Source organism: Sus scrofa, chromosome 1 (assembly GCF_054392235.1).
Source record: "Sus scrofa isolate SSC_HxYL_T2T_F1_AM1 chromosome 1, Sscrofa_HxYL_maternal_Yorkshire_Landrace_v2.0, whole genome shotgun sequence".
Taxonomy (NCBI): Eukaryota; Metazoa; Chordata; class Mammalia; order Artiodactyla; family Suidae; genus Sus; species Sus scrofa.
Window position 1 is genome coordinate 22,817,416 of NC_139383.1, and position 23,940 is coordinate 22,841,355.

Consider the following 23,940-nt stretch of genomic DNA (forward strand, 5'->3'; position numbering starts at 1 on the left):
TTTACGAAATGATTTGTAGGGTTTTTCACAAATACACCACACGTTTGTGATATGAGTACAAATCACTTTACAGTAAATGACAAGCAGCTCCATAAAATAAAACAAAATAAACAGAAAGAAAATTGCTTTTAACACTACAACTAATGGAATGAGTGTTCCTGAACCACCCCTTTTTCTTTCATTGTTACTAACAGTAACAAGACAATAATATCAATGTCTCCCTAAAAGTCTTAGTTAATAAGCTAAGACTTTATATAACATTATCTATATAACATTATATATATAGTGTTTCAAATATGTAAAAATGAAAAATATAAATAATAGAACAAATTATATACTGCTCATCACATGCATTTTTCTTAAATGGAAGAAAGAAGCCCTCAAGAAAAAGAGCTGTCAGGTAAAGGTATAGTAGGTTGAACTTTTCAATGTATGCAGAGGCTAAAGAGGGGTGAAATGGAAGCTTACACACTTGAGCTAGGTGAAGTTTATATCCTTTCCAGACATGTCTACACACACACACACACACAAATATTCTTAAGTACTGAAAAAATCTGAATAATTATAACTAATTCATAAACAGTAAAACTAAATATTGCTTTCCTGTGAGCTAAAAAAAGCCATCAAATCAACAGAGAAGTTGTATTTTAGAAAACTATTATTTAATTATTGATATAGCTAGTAAAATTCTGATTGTTCTGGAGGCATTAAAATTCTATTTATACTAAAAATACTTCTAGTATTTTTTCCAATTAGCTGAGGTCTGTTTTTGGCGGAGGGTATAACTGACACACATTAAAAGGCAGAGATTTTAAGTGTGCACTTCAGTTTTTTTTTTTTTAAGATTTTTTATTTTTTCCATTATAGCTGATTTTCAATGTTCTGTCAACTTTCTGTCAGTTTTGATGGATGTATACCCCTATGTAGCTATATCCCAACCAAAATTTGGAACATTTCCATCAGCCCAGTATATCTTACAGTGTCTTCCTCCAGTCAGTTGCTCCCTGGAACTCAATTGTCCAGTGTAACTAACTGTTTTTAACCATCCTCTGCCTGATTTTGCCAGAAAGAGAATCTAAAAAATTAGACACATGTTTCACTACATGTAGTAACTCTCTCCTTCTCCTAGAACTCATGAGGAATAAAGCTCCAGTACATACACTAAGAAGGTATTTCTGACTATAAAAGAATAACTTTGCAAAATTTTATGTCAGAGTTAGCATTTAACTCATGGTACTGATGGATCAAGTCACTCAGAGTTAACTTAGCGGTGTCACCGATATCGATCAAAAATTCCTCGATGATGCCATTGTATGTATAATTCAAGTTTAAATAAAACACAACATAGGCTTAATATTTTAAAATATATTTTTCAAAGGCACTTTCTCTTAAGCAACATAGGAGTCACTTGTATTTTTAACCTAAAATAGCCCACACTAGATTTTATCTATGACTATGATTTTTAAAACTTAAAATACTCTGAATACTATGGTCTTACTTTTGAACGAATTAACAGTTCTTTAATAATAGGGAAAAACAAAACTATGTAACTTGAATCTGATGATTCAACATCAAATCTGACTTTTTTTGCTTCCATATGAATAACAAAACTGATTGTTTCTATATTCTGCCCTAAGCGCCAAAAAAAACTCTTATTTAACAAAGCCTAATGAACTGTTTTTCTAACCAAAACAATGATAAATTGTGACTTCCAGCACTACATTTTTATATCTATGTATTTCTGCTTCCCACAAAGGAGAGTTTTAAAAGAAAATTAGCCAAAATTTCTCAAGGCATTTTTAAAATATTATTATAATAAAGATTAATGCTGTCGTAAAGCAAAGCCACACACACATAGCAGACAGAGAATAAAGGTAAGTCTTTCGGCTTCACCTGAAACAACCACTTTGAAAAAAACATCCTAATAAATCTCTTAAAGAAATTTTTAAGATATGGTAGGAATATTGAAAAGTACTCAAAAGGAATGAAACAGTAATGGGAAACAGAATTCACTGGATGTAAATCTGACTTAAATGAGCAACAAAAAAGAAGTCACATAAGCTTCTAGGAAGTCAGAGGACCTAAAGGAACAATTTGAAAAATATGAAAAATATGCGAAGAAGTATATTCTAAAAGTTGACTATAAACAGACTAAATAATTAGTCATTTCATTTTGTTACACAATTTTCACCCTAAAACAGGCTTTAGTTACAAAGAAAGTGTTTTCTTGTCTCCTTAACAACACACATTATTACAGTGAATATGTTCCACCTACTTAAAAAGAAATTTTAAAAATAAACAACCATGGAGAAGTCTGACTAACTCAAGAGATTTTAGAGAACTATAACATAATTGTTTACATACACACACAAATTGATGCTGGTCAATGCATCTCCAAAACAGAATAATCTATTTTTGAAAGGTGAGGAAGTAATAAATCCAAGTCTTTCAAGAGTTTCAGAAACAAAAGGCATGACAAATGAGAATGAAAACTGGAAAGAACAAAGGCGTTGAGGGGCTATGGGAAATTTTTGTTTGTTTTATATAAAGAAGACATGGACGTGCTTGTGGACTAAGCAGAGAAGGTAGAGACCAAGATAAGAAGTTAGAGATATAAATGATGAATTCCCCCGTTGTGGCTCAGCGGTAATGAACCCAACTAGTATCCATGAGGATGCAGGTTAGATTCCTGGCCTTGCTCAGTGGGTTAAGGATCTGGTGTTGCCGTGAACCATGTTGCAGGTCGCAGACGTGGCTCAGATCCTGTGTTGCTGTGGCTGTGGCGCAGACCAGCAGCCGCAGCTCTGATTTGACCCCTAGCCTGGGAACCTCCATACGCTGCACGTGTGGCCCTAAAAGGCAAAACAACAACAACAAAAACAAAAAACAAACAAAAAGACATAAGCGACGATGAAGGAACTGTGGGAAAGACTGATAAAGGGAAAGGAGAGAAAAGCTGAAAAAAATTTTAAAATAAAACCTTTTTTCTATTTTCAATAAAAATAGATATTTTTCAGAGCATACATTTTAATAGTGATGAAATTAGTTTGGCACTAAAAAACGTATTTCCACAAGAGGCTTAGTCTTGGAAAAAGTGAAAATAAGTACTTTGGTTTTTTTACTCATTTAGAGGGACCACTTTCTTCTTTTGGCACAAATAATTATTGTAAACTTTTATGAAATTTTCTCTCAAATCACTGGTCTTCCACAAAGCTAGATGGGTCAAACCATTAATTTTTAAATGCCAACATAGTACCAATACCAAGCACAAACTTCTTCTCTTAAATAACTGAGTATCTACAGCTTCATCCACATTTTGCTTAGCAAAAACTATGTCAATTCCTCAATTTCTGCACTCATTCAATAGTTGAGACCCTACTGTCTGGCATGCACTTGATAGGGCATTACAAAGCTCGGGGGATATGAAATTCCATAGCTTAATGCCTGTGGGGTGTATCCTGTGGGCAATGAGACTCTTCAGGGGAACTCGATCAGGGCAGTGACATGATTCCAACTGTAGTTGAAAGAAACACTGGATGCAGGGAGATGATTTAGGAACTCATACAATGTACCTCCTGGAGACAGATGTCTCAGAGATAGTCACTATAAAGATGAAGAAGGCATTACTTTTTTTTTTTTTTTTTTTTGGTCTCTTTTTAGGGCCCCACTCATGGCATATAGAGGTTCCCAGGCTAGGGGTCGAATCAGAGCTGCAGTTACCACTCTACACCACAGCCACAGCAACACCAGATCTAAGCCATGTCTGCGACCTACACCACAGCTCAGGGCAACACCGGATCCTTAACCCACTGAACAAGGCCAGGTATTGAACCCATGTCGTCACGGATCCTACTCAGGTTCGTTAACTGCTGAGCCATGACGGGAACTCCACAGAAGGTATTTCTAACCCAGACTCAGCAACTCTTGGTCACAAACAAATATGAGCAAGAAAGAATATGAGTTTGAGCAAGAAAGAGAAGGCATCGAATGTAGCTAAAATTCTATTCATATCTCCAGCTTTTCTATATTTTTACATATATATATATACACAAACACATATGTATTCATATATGTATATATACATGAATGCTGTTCACCAATGAGAAGAGTTAGGCTGCCATTTCTGAAGTACAACAGTATGACAGAGAAAAAGCCAAATTATGGATTCAATAAACAAAAGACAGTTCTGTCACCGAGTTGCCTAACTCTGATGCTAGGGAAGTTCTTACCCTCTATTCCCTTCAGCATACATTTTTGATTGCACACACCTCACTGAGTTACAGGTAGTAGTGACACGTCTCTCTCCCCTCTTGAGCTGGAATTCCTCACTCAGCTTTGTCAGCCCAGCCCCTCAGGTAACATCCTCCACAGCCTGGCCTCCCACTTAATTCCTGATTATCTCTTACAGAAACCCTTTAATTCTAGCAACAGGAAGTACCGATCCTTCCACAAAATCGCTTTCAACGCATTCATTGTCCCTTTTCTGCCTACATCACCCTTCTCCATTTCCATACTCACCTTCCATCTTCCTGAGTTTGGTTAAGATCAGAGATGACATTCAATGGGGACAAATCATTGCCACAGAGGCATCAGTTTCTACAGTCAGCCATTCAATCTGCTTATAGGGAAAGTTCTTCAAACCGTCAATGATGAAGCCATACTCTTTTGTAAATATTTTTTTCACCACTCCTGCTAGAAGATGCAGTTTTAACTCTACCTCCTCTATGCAAACTTTTCTGAGCGCTGTTCTGTTATCGCTTGATAATCACATTCAAAAACCTATTAGACCACATGTGACAGTGCTTCCTACTTGTCTTATGTCCATCTCCCCATCAACACTAAAACTCCTTGAGATTAAGGGCCATGATTTAGCTCTGCACAGTCAGGACTTTGAAAAGAGCCTGACATATATCTGAAACATATACACACACAAAATGCTGAAATACTATCATGATATTATTATGACATAGCCCTTAGCATTGAAAAGTAGCGGGGGGGGGGGTGTAGGGAGGTATAAATTAGGCGTTTGGGATTAGCAGATACAAACTACTATACACAAAATAAACAAAAAAGATCCTACTGTGTAGCACTGGGATAGTCAATATCCTTTTATAAACCAGAATGGAAAAGACTATGAAGAAGAATATGTGTTATATATGTGTAAATGAATCACTTTGCTGTACACCAGAACTAACACAATGTTGTAAATCAACAATACTTCACTTCTTTCTTTTTTTTTGTCTTTTTGCCTTTCCTAGGGCCGCTTCCCGTGGCATATGGAGGTTCCCAGGCTAGGGGTCTAATCAGAGCTGTAGCCCCCGGCCTACACCAAAACCACAGCAACACCAGATCCAAGCCGCGTCTGCAACCTACACCGCAGCTCACGGCAACGCCGGATCCTTAACCCACGGAGCAAGGGCAGGGATCGAACCCGCAACCTTATGATTCCTAGTCGGATTCATTAACCACTGCACCACGACAGGAACTCCAACAATACTTCACTTTTTAAAAGCAAAGCAGCAATACCAACAATCTTCTCTGTAACTCATTTAAGTACTATAATGTTCTCACAAATGTTTAATTTACTTTAATAATGGGGGAGATACTATTGAGGATTTTGATCAACTCTTAGATTTAGGTACAGAAAGGTTCCAATTAACTCTTAAATCTGTTAGATTCACTCTCGCTAAGGAAACTCCAAAGCCACAGAAGGACAGCTTGGAAAGCCATATGATTCACTCATTATACATTTACTGAAAACTTCTTCTGTGGTAGCACAATCATAGCATTGTGTCTGTAGAGATACACCATCTTAAATATAAGAAATGGTTGCATAGTATGCAATTACATGTCAATTATATCTGTGGGTTTTTTTTTTTTTTTAAGTAATGGCTGCAAGTTCAGAGATAAATTCCTTCCGAAATAGTTCCTGAAAAAGGCAAAACCTCTCTAATGTGCGTGTATGAGACAGGAAAGCAAGTTGATGATGAGAAGTAATGAGGGTCCTAAACAAACACCAACAGATGAGTCAGGGCTTCCTGGACTGGAAGGAAAGTCCCACGTCAAGATAGCAAAGGGCCTGAGAGAAGAATCACAAACCTTACTGTTTATTGATATATTACTACTTCATCAGTATAGTAACAGTAATTTTGTGGTCATGAATTTACTGACAGTTTTTCAGGTTACCATTCTAAAGAGAGATGAGATTAGTAATCCCCGGAGAAAGCTAATAATATCCCTCTGACAACCCAGCCAGGAGACACTGGAGTCTCATCAGGAAAATTCAGGAAGAGGTGGGGACCGCATTCCATGATGCCTTAGTGTGTAGCTTGGGAGTTCATTCTCTCTAAAAAACCCAATTTTGAGGCAAAATATCTCTAGCTATTTATAAAGCTAATAAGTCTAGCTTTCTAGCTTTTCCCTCATCACACCACTACCGAGAACAATGAAACCCCTGTAACTAGAAAACTCTCATCCTCTGCCTTCAGATTCTCTTCAATAAAGCCAGTAATCCAGCTACCAAGCTTGAAGCAGAATGTATTAGAGGCATCTTTTTTGATGCATAATAGTTGATTTATTGAAGAAAATTTTGTATTTTTTAAAAAAGGGTATCATTTTAAAACCACACTTTTAAGACAATGGGTTCAAGTATAACTATAAACCAAGATACTTCCACATGAAATAATTTAAACTATTTTCCCATCAAAGGAGCTCTCATCTAAAAGTACTGCTTGGCAGAGTTCCTGCTGTGGTGCAGGGGAAATGAATCCGACTAGTATCCATGAGGACATGGGTTTGATCCCTGGCCTCGCTCAGTGGGTTAAGGATCCGGTGTTGCCGTGAGCTGTGTGTATGTCACAGACAAGGCTTGGATCTGGCATTGCTGTGGCTGTGCTGTGGCACAGGCCGGCGGCTGTAGCTCCTATTCAACCCCTAGCCTGAGAACATACATATAGGGCCCTAAAAAGCAAAAAACCTAAAAATAAAAGCACTGATTGGCTATACATGTTTTTAATGATTTTTGGGAAAAAAATCAAGATTATTTAGTCTTAACCATAGAAATACAGTAGTAACACAGTTCCCACTAGACTGTGTTATTCCTCTCTGAGAGGTTTTTTGGGTTTTGCTTGTTTGTTTGCAATGGTTAAATAGGCTCATCTGAACTGGCGATAGCCACCACCCATGTACTGGCAAACGACCTTGTTTTCTTTTCAGGTGTTTAATCATCTTAGTTCAGTGAAGGGGGAAAGTTGTTTATAATGTTGTGACTTGTGCTCACTGTCCGATTAATAGATTTTGTCATTTAACCTCCTTACCTTCCTTCTCTGCTGCCCCACCCCGTAAACATATTTACTTATTAGATCTGGAATACATTTGTGTTTTTCTTTCCCTCTCTTTGGTTCTTCTCCATTTTGTTCTTTTCCACATTCTTTACTTACTAAATACTGTGATATTACAATCTTAGGAAGAACAGTGCCAAGAAACACATATTCTACCTGCTGGAAATAAAACTCCATAAAGAATTATTAATTTGAAAGTGGCAGAAAATTTTGTACCCGCCAAAGCCTCGGGTTCCCCAGGTATATCTTGCCTAAGAAAGTTACCTGCCCAATCTCTAATTAAGTATACAACTTACTTGCTAAAATTGAAAGGAAGTACTTATAGAAAGAACTTTCGAGGTAAAACTGTTAAAAGTATGCATACATTTTAAAAAAAAAAAAAAAAAAGGAGTTGCCGTTGTAGTGCAGTGGCTAACGAATCCGACTAGGAACCATGAGGTTTCGGGTTCGGCCCCTGCCCTTGCTCAGTGGATTAAGGATCCGGCATTGCCATGAGCTGTGGTGTAGGTTGCAGACTCGGCTCGGATCCTGAGTTGCTGTGGCTCTGGCGTAGGCCGGTGGCTACAGCTCGGATTTGACCCCTATCCTGGGAACCTCCATATGCCACAGGAGCAGCCCCAAAAAAGCCAAAAAGACAAAAAATAATGAAATAAAATAAAATAAAATAAAACATTTAAAAAAATTAAAAGAAAAAAAAAAGGCTCTCTTTGCAGCAACATGGATGGACCTAGAGATTATCATGTTGTAATGCAGGGGAAATGAATCCAACTAGTATCCATGAGGACACAGGTTCGATCCCTGGCCTCGATCAGTGGGTAAAGGATCCGGCATTGCCGTGAGCTGTGGTATAGTTCGCAGATGCAGCTTGGATCCCGAGTCCCTGTGGCTGTGGTGTAGGCCAGCAACTAAAGCTCCGATTCGACCCCTATCCTGGGACCTTCATATGCCACACACACGGCCCTTAAAAAACAATTTTTTTTTTTTACTTTCTAAAAAAAAAAAAAAATTACACGAAAGCAACAAAGAGGGGACTGACTCAAAGCACGGAGTCCACAGCTGCAGCCCAGGCCCACAGAAGCTTCACATCATGCAGTGGAGACAGAGAAGCTCTGAAACATTCATCAGACTGCTCTCAACTCATCACCAGACTGATGGGCCTGGGCCAGATACTCTACGAATTCCCTCTGAAGGGTGACAACCATGCCTGGAGACCAGCAACAAGCATGATCTGACAGAGAAAAGCGTGAAGGGCAGGCCTCTTTGCTAACATCCCCTTCTTCCTCATACCTAATTCCTAAACAGTGCCAGTTTCACCGGAGGCCCCCTCAAACTGCTTAGTCACTTGAGACCGTCACTGCGGTGAAAAGATGAGTCACCCCATTCCACTTTTATGTAACTGACTTTATGACCCCAACGTAGGATTTCATATTTACTGACATCAAATTCAGATCATCTCAAAGGTGTGTGAAGGAATTTATCTACAGGGAGATGCATCAAAGAAACTTCTCAAGACTCTCTAAGGTTTGCTGATTCAATCACAATGGCTCTTCTAATCTGAGGTGTAGAATGAGAAAACGGCCTTTTAGCTGAAAGCTTCAGATGGTAATTGGGAGCACTATGACCCTGACTGAAAAAATAAAAATCCTACAAACATTTACCATCAGACATTATAAATTTCTGTTAGTCACTTAGGCATTATTCTGGCTCTTTCTTCACTTGACACGAATAGTTACACAAGCAGAGTCTTATTTTTAACCTTTCACATATAAGTATTTAACAATTAACAACATTGATACTAAAATGGCTAGGAAAAAAACCTGGCAGACTTATAAAAGGATTATCTATCTATGTATTTGAAAGCCTTTTGATCAAATATAAAAATACGTATAAAAGATATCTAACCCTCCAATACAGACTACCATGTAATTAATATTTCAGAATAATGGCTCGTTCTACTATCATGAGAAAAATTAACACACAAACCAACCAAAAAAAGCACAGGATTCCTTGAGCCCAATCATCTACCTTCCAGAAGCGTGCTGTGCTCTTGGCTAGAAAGTACACAATTCAGGCCAGACTGTACTTTCAGAAACACTTCCCCTTTTAGCTGTTGATGTATCATAGATATCAGAATAGCACTGAACCTTGAAATAATCTGCTGATGTCATGGATTTGCAGGCAAGAAGGTAGGCTCCTCCCACGGTGCTCGTGACTAAGGCTATCTGTGGGGAAACAGGCTCTTCGTTGCTTAGGAAATCGCTGGCTCTTGGCTGTTTGTTTCCCACTCTACTTGAAGCTGTAACCTTCTCTCTGCTTGAGATGTCATCATTCACCTTCAGAGTCAGGGCATATCTAGCTCCATGAAAAAAAGGTTTTTATTTGAAACACCTTTCAGAGAGTCTTACCAAGTGAAGGAAGAGTGGGAGTGATAGCTAAGGGACTAACAGAAAAATATAATATTCACACATGCCAGGAGTCTCTCTGGCCATTTTTTAAATTTTTTTTCATACCAAATAATTTTATCAGGATGTTTGGTCTTTCCAAATTACTAAAGTAACACACGTTCATTCTAACAAAGCAAATAATTCAGAGCTGTATAAAGTTCCATCATCTACCCCCTTCTTACTCCAACCCTCGGATAATCCGTTTTATGACCCAGAGATAATCCATTTTAAAACCTGATGTTTTAGGGAATTCCTGTCGTGGCGTGGGGCAGTGGAAACATATCCGAATAGGAACCATGAGGTCTTGCGTTGCGTTCGATCCCTGGCCTTGCTCAGCGGGTTAAGGATCCAGCGTTACCAATGCAGCTCGGATCTGACGTTGCTGTGGCTCTGGCGTAGGCCCGCAGCAACAGCTCCGATTGGACCCCTAGCCTGGGAACCTCCATGTGCCTCGGGTGCAGCCCTAAAAAGACAAAAGACACACATGCACACAAAACCTGATGTTTTATTAATATGTCCATACAGTCTTTCACAAAAATATACATACACAGTAACCCCTGTTTTGTAGTATAACCCATTACAAATCTAGGATAATCTTACACTGCTCTGGTATTTGCTTCTTAACTTAGTATTATTATCATGGACATCTTTCCAAGCCAATATACACAGGTACACTACATAGTTTGGAATGGCTGCACCATATTTCATGGTATAAACACAAAATAATTTCTATAGCATTCCCTTACTGATGAATAATCAATCTTTACCAACTGTTCGCTAAAACAATGTTATACGCATACACATTTCTCCATATATTTGTTGTGGTTTTTGTTTCCCATCTGTAGAACAGATGGGCATGATACGTCAAAGAACAGCGACATTCTTACTTTTTAAAAAATGTTGTCCAATTACTCTCCCAAAAGATAGAGCCAACAGTATTACTGAAGTTGAGGTAAAAGACACACACTAAGAGTTAGTGTTAGTGTGTGTCTTTTACCTGAACTTCAATAATACTAGATGATATCAACCTTCTAAATACTGTCAAGCTAGTGGGTAAAAAACAATAACATTTTGTAATTTGCATTTCGGGGGGGCAGTTTAAATATTCAACTGTTATTTCCGATGTAGTGCTTATTAAAAGTTATCTCACCACTTGTTAAGAGACAAGGCATTCTTTTTCTATATTACTTTTTAAAATCCTGAAGGGCACAAATCTTGCATACTTTGTAAATGCCCATAACACCATAAATATTGACTTATCGAGGAGATTTAACACTGCAGTTCTATTTGATGAGTTAAATTGTGGATATTACCAGAGTTAAACTACAAGATCCCAATTTTTAATCATCTGAACTAAATGTCAATCTTAACATTCAAGAGGTTTTGCCAACTCTCCGCCCTAGCTATCAGAGTCAAGTTAAAACATTAACAACCAAGACAGCAATGAAAATCAATACAGACTATCACTGAAGGGCAAGATGAAAATGACAATGGGGCCCCTTTGAATTGAAGGATAGGCCGGCTGCCTGGGGATGGTAAGAGTTAAGACCTGAGTATCAAAAAAGAACCAGGTGTGGAGATTAGGGAGAAGAAGGTACTAAGAGGTCGTGGTCAAAGAATAGAAAGGACAAGGTGTCTAAAAAATTAGTGACTGTAGGAGAGAATAGCAGTACAGTAGGTCAGAATATAATGAATGCTTCAGAATGAAAAGGATTTGAGGATAGGAGGCAGGCATCAAGAATCTTGTGCACACATGGGAAGTATGTACTAGCCCTATTAAATCCAAGTGTATGAGGAAAAGCAACCCAAGAGGTGAGTCCAGGGTCCAGGAAGGGGCCAAGGCCAAAGATAAGGATTTAGGAGACACTAGCATAAATAAGATTCAATAAGATCACCTAGAAGTGTAAAAAGTCAAAGAATGTCTGTAGAGAGACATAAATTCCAGTTAAGCACCATATGTTCTTAGAGGTATTACACCATGATTTAAAGATAGGATTCTGAAAATTAGATATATCTAAGGTTTTAATACGCATTATTTTAACAAACCTTACACTGAGTTACTTAGAAGGCAAAAAAAGTATATTAAAATGCCCATAACAGCCCCTCAAGCATTTTTGTGAGGTCAGATATTCATGGGGGAGGTGGCGGCATTGTAAGTGAGTCGTGTTTGGCACATGGCGCAGCGGAAACAAATCTGACTAGCACCCATGAGGATGCAGGTTTGATCCCTGGCCTCGCTTGGTGGGTCAGGGATCCAGGGTTGCCGTGAGGGGTGACGTAGGTCACAGACGCGGCTTGGAACTGGTGTTGCTGTGGCTGTGGCATAGGGTGGCAGCTACAGCTCCGATTCGACTCCTAGCCTGGGAACTTTCATATGCTGCAGGTACGGCCCTAAAATAAAAAAGTAAAAAAGAAGTGAGTCATGTTTAAGGTATATAGATATAAAACATTCTGGCTTCATGAGTAAATACAGTTAACCATCTGTCACAAAGCCTTAGCTGATGCACATATCCTATTGGGTAATAAAAGAAATTTGTAAAAAAGATTTCTTGTGTCAAGCAGTAACTTAAAAACACACTTGAGAATTCTGACTCCCATGTCCCTGAGGATGAGCGCCTCCTTAAACTTTACATCCCAGGTGCTTCCCTTGCCCCACCCTAGTCTCAACCCAGTGGACCCCATTTAATTAGTCTAAAAACTTGAGTGTCACTGCATTTATTCAAATGATTAAAATAATGAGTGTGCATATACCAATTAAAATGGTGACATCTAAAATAAAACGTCCAATTTAAGGTTTGAAGAAAATCTGAAAATTTACAAATACCTTGACCTAACACAATTGAAAGTAAATAGACCTCAACTAATCTGAATCTCTTAATTTATCTTACATCATGTAATTGGCTCTTGGAGGGTCACTTTTGAAAATTAAGAAGTTCAACACTGTAGATGATAAAAATCCAATGTACATTTAATTTTCCAACCTCTTTACAAGTCTGCTTCCTCTTTCTGGCAATGAAAGTAACAGAAAGAGTGACTTTAGAGTGAAATTGAAACAAATTCACCCAAAAAAACCATTCGGAGGTCAGTTCTGTTTTGAAGTTATTAAGTCTATACTAGGGATTTTCCTAGTAACTAGTTGAAACTATTTAAAATACTTGATGGCTTGGAAAAAAGTATTTGTATGTTAAATACAAGTTGAATGTCTTGCTCCCTTAATAAGCAAATTGGGCAGATAATCTATTTCCATGACTGGTTAAATGTATTATTTATAATAATATATGGGTTACTATTTATAATGTATTATTTATAATAACAGATATATTATAAATATAGAATGCATAAAGTTTTGATTAAATCCCAAGTAATCAATATAGAAGCCTTCATTAGCAATGAATTCATTCTAAAAGAAAATATAATAAACTAAATAAATACAGCAGTAAAGGAAACATAGGAATAAAACGCTATGGGCTTAAGAGAAATGCAGTTTGCTCAGGAACAAAACCAGATAACTTTTAAAGATCATTTATATTCCTCAGGTTCTGACTGGCTTATTCACATAATCAGCTGTTTACAGAAAATTTGGCTTTCAATAACAACTAAAAGTTGTTTTAAAGTTAAGAAAAACAACTGTGCTAATTTAAAAAATAAAATATTTTCATTCCCACAATACTGTAGTTAAAATCAATGTTTCCATATCATTTTAAATTAACTAAGTAAACCTCATGGCCTAAAAAATTTCAAATTCCTGTCTTATATGTGGCAATGAAATCAGGATAAATAAAAACAGCAAAGTCTATACTTTTCATGAACAACTGAACAAAAGCTTGAAAAGAGAGAGAATTAAGTTCTGTATATTTATTCAACTGTAGAAGAAACAGCTAGCACATTTTTAATGCCAGACATGTAGTTATCTCATCATTCAATATGGGCTAGATAAATAAATAAAACAAAAAGAAATGCAACAAAAATTAAAGAAATATACTCGTTAGAAAGTAAAACAACAATCAAGGTAACAGAATTCACACGGAATTCAAGAGGCATGAGAGGCCATGGACAAAAAAAAAGCCTGTAAGGACAGAGGAAGAAGAGTGACAACCAAATCAGAAGTGCACCTATAACTGAGACAATGTCATCATTATTAAATTAGGAGTTTGAAAAAAAAAAAAAGTCTTACTTACCTGAGGGAGGAATGCACACAATACATAAAGCAAATAAGAGCAAAAGAGAACTTGGCTTCCATTTCCAATGACAGCTCCACATTCGCCCTGAAGGAAACATCCTGCCAAGGAAGAAAGCAAGAGTCAGGACACTCAGCAGTCAGTAAAGCCCTGGGACAATCAAAGCTGTAAGTCCCCATCAGGGACTGGAAAAGAGGAACCTTTTTCAGTCTTGCTTTCAAATGAAAAATGAAACTTTTAAGATGATAAACTAATCACCTCCTTTAGGCTAATCAGGCCAAAGGAAAAAAATTCATGCATTTTATCTGCCACTTGGTGGCACCTTCCTTATCAGAGAATTATATAACAGATGATTTATGTGTGAAGATGGGGAAGTATTCAAATAATTCAAGAAGAAAATCATTTATTAAAAAATAAACCAATTTTACCTTCAACCTTCAGCATCACCGGTCCCATGCCCATCTGAGTAGCAAAGGGATGTTTTTATCAACCACTTCTATAACCTCTCAGAAATCTGTTTTAGGGAAATGTTTTCACTTTATAACATCTGTGCTTTACAAATGGAAATATTTAAAATAAAGTGCCCAAGTTTTCTTCTTTCCCCTAAAATTAAGTACTGTAGCACTAACATTCTAAAAAGATTGATTTCTTTATATATAATTAATCTTTTAATTATATAGATTATATAATAATCTATTATTAGTAAACACCAAGTATTACAGAAACTAATAAGTGACACTAGATGGAGGGGTGGTGTTTTGACAACTCCCAAGTAATTCTCTGTATATTGGTTTTATCTTTAAACCTAAAATTATACTTCATGATTTAGATGGGACCACCCATAGTATCTTGGCTTACACCAGTGGTATGATATCTTTCATTGACTCAGCCCTATCAAAAGAGGCAAACCAGTGAAGGGGGCAGCATGTGTAACAGTCAGTCACCAAAAGGGTCCATAAAGGAACTGGTGAGCAGAAGAATCATAAGGCAGGAGGACAGGTAAGTGGCAGTAAGAAATCTCCAGATCTTAAAAGCCCCAAAGGGAGTTTCTTTGGTTATAAATAATAATTGAGAGTCATTTTACCTCTAAAAAGAGGAGCCACTAATAAGATACTTTAGGATCACAGTAATACCAGAGCAACTAATAAAGATACTTTAGGATACTCCTTTGCCTGAAGAGGGTATTACTAGAATTAAACATATAGTACTAAACAAAAAACCAGAAAGTGGTAAGAGAAATACTTGAAAAAGCAAAAGAGACATCAGACTGATTCCTGCACTTGCCTCGAGGCTGCATTTTCAATCTATCTTTACTGTTCGAGACCACTTCACAGCAAAGAGAACAAGCTCAAGAGTTAGACAGACCCGGCTATGTTCGCTGCTTATAAACTATGCAACCCTTGGGAAATTGACTTGTGCCTCCTAGTTTTCACCTATAAAATAGGAACAGCAATAGATTTTAGTCCATATAGTTGTTGGATGATTAAATCAAATCATGTCTTCTAAAAAAGGTGCCCAACAAAAACTAGCTATTTTTATTGTTACTATTATCCTGAGCTTTCTTTTTTGGCCACGCCCACAGCATGCAAAAGTTCCCCAACCAGGGATCAGACTGGGCGCCACAGCTACAACCTGAGCCACAGCAGTTGACAACGCCAGATCCTTAACCCACTGAGCCACTAGAGAACTCCCATCCTGAGCTTTCTAATATAAGTGTGGCTATTCCCTCAACAGGGAAATCAAAAGAAAGGACTTAAATAAGACCACTGTTATAAGCCAACACCAATCTATTGACTTTGTGGCTACTTCTGGGATCATCTTGGAACAGAAATGAAATGGATTATTCATGTATGCCATGAATACAGAAATTTCAAATAGTATCTGATATTCATCACATGTTTTTATATTCAGTAAACTAAAAGTTCCATCATGCAGCTCCTAGTGGAAATTGTACACAAGGAAAATGCTACCATCTAAAGAGTATTTTTTTTAATAGAAGGTAAATTTTCAAATACATCCATCCAAAATATTTGATATTAAAAGTAGGGTTACTGCTTACAAAAAAAACAAGATGTTACAGTGAGTCCTAATAATATAATAATAATGAGTGTGAACTCTGCCATAGCACAGAGTTATATTCTGGTGTCTTTATTTACTGTGTGGTTTGAAGGGGAAGTCCTTCAGCTCTGAGCCAATTTTCTCTTCTGTAAATAGAATATTATCCACCAAAAAGAATTAGATGTAACACTGCATGGAAATTAGGGCTTTAAAAAAAAGTAGCTGCTAAACTTTTGGAAGAACGGATCCATTTCCCATTGATGCTGAATGAATGAGGTGTTTCCCATTCATGCTGGGGGTGAATGAGTGTGCTTCTGAAATAAAAGTGCAATAACATATTCAAAGAAGTGTAGAGCTGGAAGGAGGAAAGATGAAATCTAACCTCTTCATTTCATAGAGGAGGAAACTGAGGCCCAGAGAAATAAAGGGCCAGGCCAATGAAACCTGGCTGCCAGCCTTACAGATACTAACAGAAGAAAGCATCAGCCCAGAACTTCTAGCTTCTTAAGCTCTGTGGCATATGATATCCACATGTGAACAGTGGCCCCCTCTTATGTCCCTGTGCTCTCTAAACAACACTCGGGAACTACATTTGCTAGTTTAACAACATTCAATACTATTGATAACATGTGTTCATGCAACTTTCTTTTGCTATAAAAGGATCTGACATTTAGAGATTCCATGTTCAGCTCTGAAGCTGTTTTATGAAAGCTGCCTGCAATCCTAGCAGACAAGAACTGCAAATGACAAACAAGGGCTTAATGCACTCTGGTTTTCAGAATGCCATCATTCTGTACAGAAAAGGAACCCAAGGCAGGGCAAGCACTTGCGACCAAAGTAAACCATATGACAGGGCCAACTTTCATCCACTTTACTGTTTACTGAAGAACAGAAACAAATAAATTAAGAATAGAACAGAGGAAGGAAGGCACTATGTGTCTTCTCAGGGGATCACTTAGCAAAGACACATCCCTGGGATTTAAACAACTTTCTCAGAATGGAAAATCCTGAACAGGGTTACTAAGGTTCTAAATAGGAACTACAAAAAAAAACATAGTACAATCTTGTGTCACTTGAGTTGTGGCGTCAAAGTCCTACTGAAGAAAACAAGAAAAATCTTTTGTAAGTAAAAGAGACTCATAGATTTCTATAACCTGAAAAGAATCTAAAAGTTATGCAATAAAACCTATCATCTCACGGAGTTCCCGTCATGGCGCAGTGGTTAACAAATCCGACTAGGAACCATGAGGTTGTGGGTTCGATCCCTGCCCCTGCTCAGTGGGTTAAGGATCCAGCGTTGCTGTGAGCTGTGGTGCAGGTTGCAGACGCAGCTCGGATCCCGAGTTGCTGTGGCTCTGGCCTAGGCTGGAGGCTACAGCTCCGATTAGAGCACCAGCCTGGGAACCTCCATATGCCGTGAGAGCAGCCCAAGAAATGGCAAAATGACAAAAAAAAAAAAAAAAAAAAACTATCATTTCACAGACGAAAAAACTATGATGCTAAACTACTTGCCTAAGATCACATAAGCAGTGGTGGCAGAGCCAAAAGGCATCCTACGTCAGCTGGCTTCCAACTCAACTGCCCTTCTAAAAAAAAAAAAATTCATTTTACTGGGTTGAAGGTGACTTACCACATTGCATTAGCTTCAGGTGTACAGCAAAGTGAATCAGCCATACACGTATATATACATCCATTCCTTTTCAGATTCCTTCCCCAAATAGGCTATCATAGAACAATGAACAGATTCAGAGAAATCTATATGGTAGGTAGGTCCTTGTTACAGATATTCTGTATATGGTAGTGTGTATATGCCAATCCCAACCTCCCAGTCCATCCCTCCCCACAATGTTTCCTTTTTGGTAACCACAAATCTGGCTTCAAAACCTTTGAGTCTATTTCTGTTTTATGGAGGTTCTTTTGTACCATTCTTATTAGATTCCACATATTAGTGATCAACTGTCCTTTCTGAGAACCAAGCTTCCTCTATTGCAAACTCAATCTCCTTTTCAGTGTATACAGGCTACAAGATAAAATATACTTGAATCCTGTGTCAGAAAACTTTAACATTTATAGGAATTGTTTTAAATGTGGCTATGATCCATTATAGAAATCATTTAATTCAAATGCGTCACTTAAAAACCTGTCTTCCAGCTCTTTACTCCTACTGACTTCTCTCAAAATCACAATTAAAGAGTAATTAGTGAAGAAATTTTGAAATTGGTGGAAAAATTAACATGGTATTAGTTCTCTTAATACCAGCAATAGTCAGAATTAACTTTCTTCTCCATATCCCAACTGTATTTACACGACAGATCTTTTCAGAAAGGGGCAACAAGAGTGGCACAGAGAATACTGTAATTCTTTCAGGATAAAAAGAATAGTAATTTGGTTTATTCAAGCCTGCTTATAATTATGTATTGTCTTCTGGTTAAAGATCATGTTCCTGAGCCTAAAAAACAAATTAAAAGAGAAGTGCTACTCTATTACTCAATTTAAGCTCCTCTATTAAGTTGGGTTCGCCCCCTACATCAAAAAGATAGAAAGGTTTATTCCTCAAATCTGCACAAATCTTGACCCTTACTTGTGCTATAATGTGCACAAATGAAATTAAAAGGCAACCCTGAGAAACATACACACACGAAACTGTATGTAAAACTGGGAAAATCTGAAAAAAAGAGACATGTATACCATCAATATCCTGGTTATGAGACTGTACTCTGGTTCTGCAAACTATCACCACTGGGAGAGACTGGGTAAAGGGTATATGGGATGTATTATTTCTCAAACTGTATGTGAATCAACAAAAACCTCAAGAAAAATTTCAATTAAAAAAGTAAACTCTGAAGCCCAGATGTATGTTAACTTACTTTCAGATGGTTCAGGAAAAAAAAAGTGTGTGTGTGTGTGTGTGTGTGTGTGTGTGTGTGTGTGTGTGTCTGTCTGTCTGTCTGCCTGTCTGTACACAGACAGTAGAGGGGGGAAGATAAGAGGGAAAATGATAAAACAAATGCGGCAAATATTTACAATAAGTGATTCTGTGTAAAGAGTGTACAGCTGTTCTTTGTATTATTCTTGCAACTTTTCTGTAGGTTTAAAAGTATTTGTATATAAAGTTAAATACACAAAATACACATTTACACTGAAGGGTATCAGTGTTTATCTTATGACACTCATCACTGCTGAGTATTATTGCCTTAGTCATTGCCAGCTTGATAAAAGAAATAGTGTCTCATTTGGATTTCCTTTATTTGGATTGGCGTGTTCAAGTCATTTGTATAGTTTTCCATTATAAACAGTTTTCTTGGTGATTTGTGATTCTTTTAGCCAATTCTACATTAAATATGTTAAGCCTTGGTCATATTTGCTATACATGTTTTCAATTTAGAAATATTAAAGTTTTCCTTAAAACATTCCAAATAATTCCATCCTGAGCACTGCTCACAAAGGAAGGTAAGATAACACTCAGAACACTCAAGTTTTACTGGCATTTTTAGTTACAACTGAAATGTCCTTCAAATGTGATCTCCCCAGTTACTCAGTGTGCTTCTTAATGATGTCCAATGTAGATCATGGAATAATGTCACCTAACTAGAAATGAAATGGAAAGATAAGGTTTTTACCCAAGCATGCCACACACATTGAACAAAGTCTTTTACTATTTAGTCTGAAGTCGAAATAGTCTCTAGAAACCTTTGATCATCCCATCAGAAATGTAAACTTTGTAAGATATGGGCAGTGAGAAAAATGGTCAGGTCTAAGGAAGTGGTTGTCAGTTTATTTTTAATACATAAACTGATTCTCTTTCAAATCATTATTTCCAGAAATCAGAGTGACGTGTCCAGTTGGGCAGTAAAACTACAAGCTTCTAATATTTCCCATAAGCCAAGAGACAATAGCCTCATTCACCATTCACATTGGAAAAGCACAATGTCATGTAATTTATATAAGCCATAAATGGAACAGTAGCTTCATGCAGCTTGAGACCAATTAATGCAAGTCTTGCTAAATCTATTAAATTTCTTAAGATATGAAAAATATGCAGTCATTACAACTCCAAAGTATACTTATAAAGTCTGTAATTCCAGAACTTGAGTATAACAATATACAAATACGTTCTATGCACAAGGAGTAGGCAGAAATATACTTAAATACTTTGTGCACTTGAATCTACTAAAATTAAAATTTAAAAGATAATACAGTTTACGTTCCCTATTTTAACATTTTTCAGCAAGATCGCAGGAATATTTACCTTCAGAAGTTTGATATTACTTCCATATATTCTAACATACTAAAGTCTAAAAAGAGTCTGATCATCTTCAATCATTCTATATGAAGTATAAACAGCAAAATGGAAAATAGAAACAGTTATGATCTGGCAAGAAATGGGAAAACATTCAGTCAAAATAGGTCAATAATGAAACTTAAATCAGAGTAGTAAACTCTACATTTTACCTGATAAAATATTCATGGTTTTAGTCTACACTGACATAAGATTTTTTTAATCATATAAAATTCGAATGGACTATATAACAATTTCATAATGAGGAAACTTTTCCATCACTTGTTGATCAGTTTCATATCTTTTACTTTAAAACCTGGTGTTCATTTTTTTTTTTATGTATAATGTAGTTTTTTCCCCATAAGATCTAAATTGCCCAGGAAAGCTGAAAGGAAGCAAAACAAATATCTGCTGTTTACTCTACCATATTTTTAGGAAAAACTGAAGTTTAAAACAAACTCACATTCATTGAAAATGTGCTGCCTGTATATGAGAACAAGTCTTATAGGAGACCATTGGCTGTATCCCAAAATAAATTCTTCCAGGTTATACTTTGTTGATTCCATTGGCATAAAGGAAACTTTAAAACTCACAGGTGTGGAATGACTTCACATGCAGTTTAATAAAAATAAGTGGTTCCTTTCTAATTACACTGCTCACTACCAGGAACAGAGCTGCAAAGTGCTAGACTTCTGGGCACTACCCCTTTTCCTATTTCGAAAATGTGTGCTAGCAGGAGGGAGGTAGCTGCTACAAGGAAGGGGAAGAAAGAGCCTGATGGGCACGTCTTTTCCCAGTTACTAAACTGAAAGAGGAAATTTAAATGGAAACAAATAAGGTTCCAGAAGTTGGGGGCGAGGGTGAGGGAGTGAGTATCAATTTCTATAAACTCTTCTATATTAGTGGAAGGGAGTAAAATGTCTGTCAGGGTGTCTGCCCAAGATTAAACAAAACACCAGAGGGAAAATTACATATTACAAGAAAAAGTAACCTCTGAGTTGGCCACAAAAATAAGCTTGGCCCTTTAGAGCACAACCTTCTTTTTTCCATTATAGAAGGCCAGGCGGTGTTCGGTGGCCCTTTCGCGGGGTCGCTCTCAGGCGTCTTACCACTTAGATGACAATTTCATAGAAACAAAACCCATTAGGTTTCTCTAAGCGTTTCATCACCATATAGCCCTCACTTCTACTTCTCTACAAGTCGCTTCACGGATCCTACCACGTAAAATGACATCTTTCTTAATTACTTTTTAATTAAGAAAGCACATGGAGAACCTTTTCTGCGCGCTTCTATTTTTTTTTTTTTTTAACCATTCAAATAACCCAAAGATCCAAGAATAACTTCTACAGTCAAGGGTGACAATGTGTAAAGTCAACATTTTCTCGGCATACTAGTACCTTCCAAACCCCCAGGTGCTGATCCAGAAGAGCACTTTCTTGGCAGGGCCAGGGCCCTGGATGGAGCAGCCGCGCCTGTGACTCCTTGTTTAATTTGAATCGAAAACGTTTTCCCCATTCTTGAAGCCCTGCCCTTTTTATTATGCTTTACGCCGCCCAAATGTGAGGTTTACCTCGCTGGAAAAACAGCCAGCCGCACACACATGTCACAGCTCCGTCAGGCAACCCCAGTTCACTAATCAGTGCCTCGAGGGGCGAAGTGAAGACAAACCGGTTTATTCTGTCAATGCGGCTGAAGCCCTTATAAAACCCTTTAAAGGAAGTGGGGGAGGGGGACACAGGTAAAGGTGTGAAGGAATTCTGAGCTGAGAAGGGAAACTTACATGTTGGCATTACTCAGCTGAGGTCCCCAGGAGCCGCACGGTCATTCTTCGCCACCTTCCCCGTCTCTGCTGCTCCAAGTTCCCCGATGGAGCCCCTCGGGCGCCCGGGCCGAGCACAGAGGCTGGACCCTCCTTCACGCTCTTTCTGGAGAGTTCATCGGGGCTTCCCGGTAGCGGCTCCTCGCCAGCGCTCCCGACGGCGCAAGGTGGAAGGCCCGCGCTTCCCGAGTTCAAGTGCTGATTAAGGAGGGCAGGAGGCGGGCGGGGCGGCAGGTTCCTCCTCCCAGAGAAGTTGGAGAAAAGTTAGGACGAAAACGTTGAAGAGGTTGGGTCAGCCTCTGAGCTGGTGCTGGGTGTTCCGGGCGCCCCGGGTGCTCCCAGGAGGGTGCGGGTGGGCAGAGGGGACCGATTCGGCAGGTCCTCGGCTCCGCCGGCGCGCGGCGGCACGTGGTCACCCCTTTGTGGCTCTCGTGCCCCCGCGGGCTCGCGCTGCTCTCGGGGCAGATCCACCCCGCCCGCGCTTCCGGCGCCGAGGCTCAGCGGGAGCTGGGGGCTCAGGTGCGGCTGCCCCAGCGGCTCGCTGCCTCTGGCCTGGCCCGCGCGGCCCTGGGGCGGCCCCAGCTTCGGCGCTCCGCTGCGGGGGCTGTCCCGCAGGCGCAGCCACCCCACCCAGGATCCCGCCTGGGAGCAGAAGGGAGAAGCCTCGCTGCGGGGCAGAAGAGGCACTCCCGGGACTGCGAGGGGCAACTTGCCGGGACCCGGGGTGGGGTGGGGTGGGTTGTAGATTGGCGCTGGGCCGGGCCCAGCTGCCAGGCGTGGGAGGGGGCGGGGCAGACCCGGAGGTCACCTGATAGCCTGGCGCCCTGAATCCATGAGGACCTCTCCTCCGCCACCCGCCTCAAGAAACAAGCAGCTTGGAACGGCAGTGGCGATGTGGGCATCTCCCTGCCCGCTTGCCAGCCGGGGTGCCGCGCTGCCACTCCACCGGCGTCTGCGCGGGACCCCTCTGCCAAGTTCCTGAGCCACTGACTTGCTTTTCCTTTACTTTTCTGTCCCTTTCTTTTCTTCTCTTTCCTCTTGTCTCATCTCTTCTCTTCCTTCTTTTTTTTTTTTCTTTTTTTTTTTCCTTTTTTTTTTTTTCCCCTGTCTTTTGCGGCATATGGAGGTTCCCAGGCCTACGCTACAGCCATATAGCAACGCGGGGTTCCGAGCCGCATCTGCGACCTACACTACAGCTCACAGCAACGCCGGATCCTTAACTCACTGAGCGAGCCTCATGGTTACTAGTGGTATTCGTTAACCACTGTCACAACAGGAACTCCCTCTCTCTCTCTTCTTTTATTCCTTTTCTTTCTAGTAATCAGTGTCAGTTTGTCTTCAGAGGACACTCAGCCCCCCGTACATCCCCACATCTCTTGGTCTTTGCTGGGACAGAGGAATTGAGTGCCTCTCAACGAACGCACCTGTCTCCAACCAAGGATGAAGACCAGCCTTAAGAAGAAGCTGAGCTGGCGGCAGTGGCAATATACCTATGCCCAGCACAGAAGCACATCCACTACCTTCTCCTACTGAGTTGTTGATACTTGTTGTTCCATCCTTTTGGCTTAGAACGTTGTCTTTTGTTGAAATGCATCTAAATACCTCAGGGAGTGGTAACACTAAAGCTTTGCCATTGCCTTAGTTTGGATTGTTCAGATCCCTTCTGGAAAGATGTATTTCTGCTATGATATGAGATGGAAACAGTTTGAGAGATGTGAGAGTGGGTGCAGAGAGATTCAGTGAAAGCCAAAACTTGGCGGGGCTAGGACAAACTTCACCAGTTACCTGGGACCCTCCTCCTTGAACCCTCTTCTGTGGCTTC

At 39.1% G+C, this 23,940-nt stretch overlaps 1 protein-coding gene across 22 annotated transcripts in view; it reads right to left on the bottom strand.

The window, feature by feature from the left end:
- Window positions 1–22,295, bottom strand: part of ADGRG6 (adhesion G protein-coupled receptor G6) — a 139,025-nt gene extending 116,730 nt beyond the window's left edge. For 4 of the 22 annotated variants that reach the window (XM_021087227.2, XM_021087265.2, XM_021087195.2 and 1 more), the window contains exons 1-3: window positions 22,080–22,295; window positions 17,533–17,606; window positions 13,963–14,063 (exon numbers count right to left, since the gene is read on the bottom strand). In XM_021087227.2, coding sequence (XP_020942886.2) covers window positions 13,963–14,062 — 100 coding nt within the window. In that variant the 5' untranslated portion in view covers window position 14,063; window positions 17,533–17,606; window positions 22,080–22,295. Of the gene's footprint in view, window positions 1–13,962; window positions 14,064–17,532; window positions 17,607–21,696; window positions 21,810–21,869; window positions 21,974–22,079 lie in introns of those variants that run through there. The other 18 variants (XM_085024776.1, XM_085024839.1, XM_021087202.2 and 15 more) reach the window with 5 other exon arrangements.
- Between the last annotated feature and the right edge of the window lie 1,645 nt (window positions 22,296–23,940).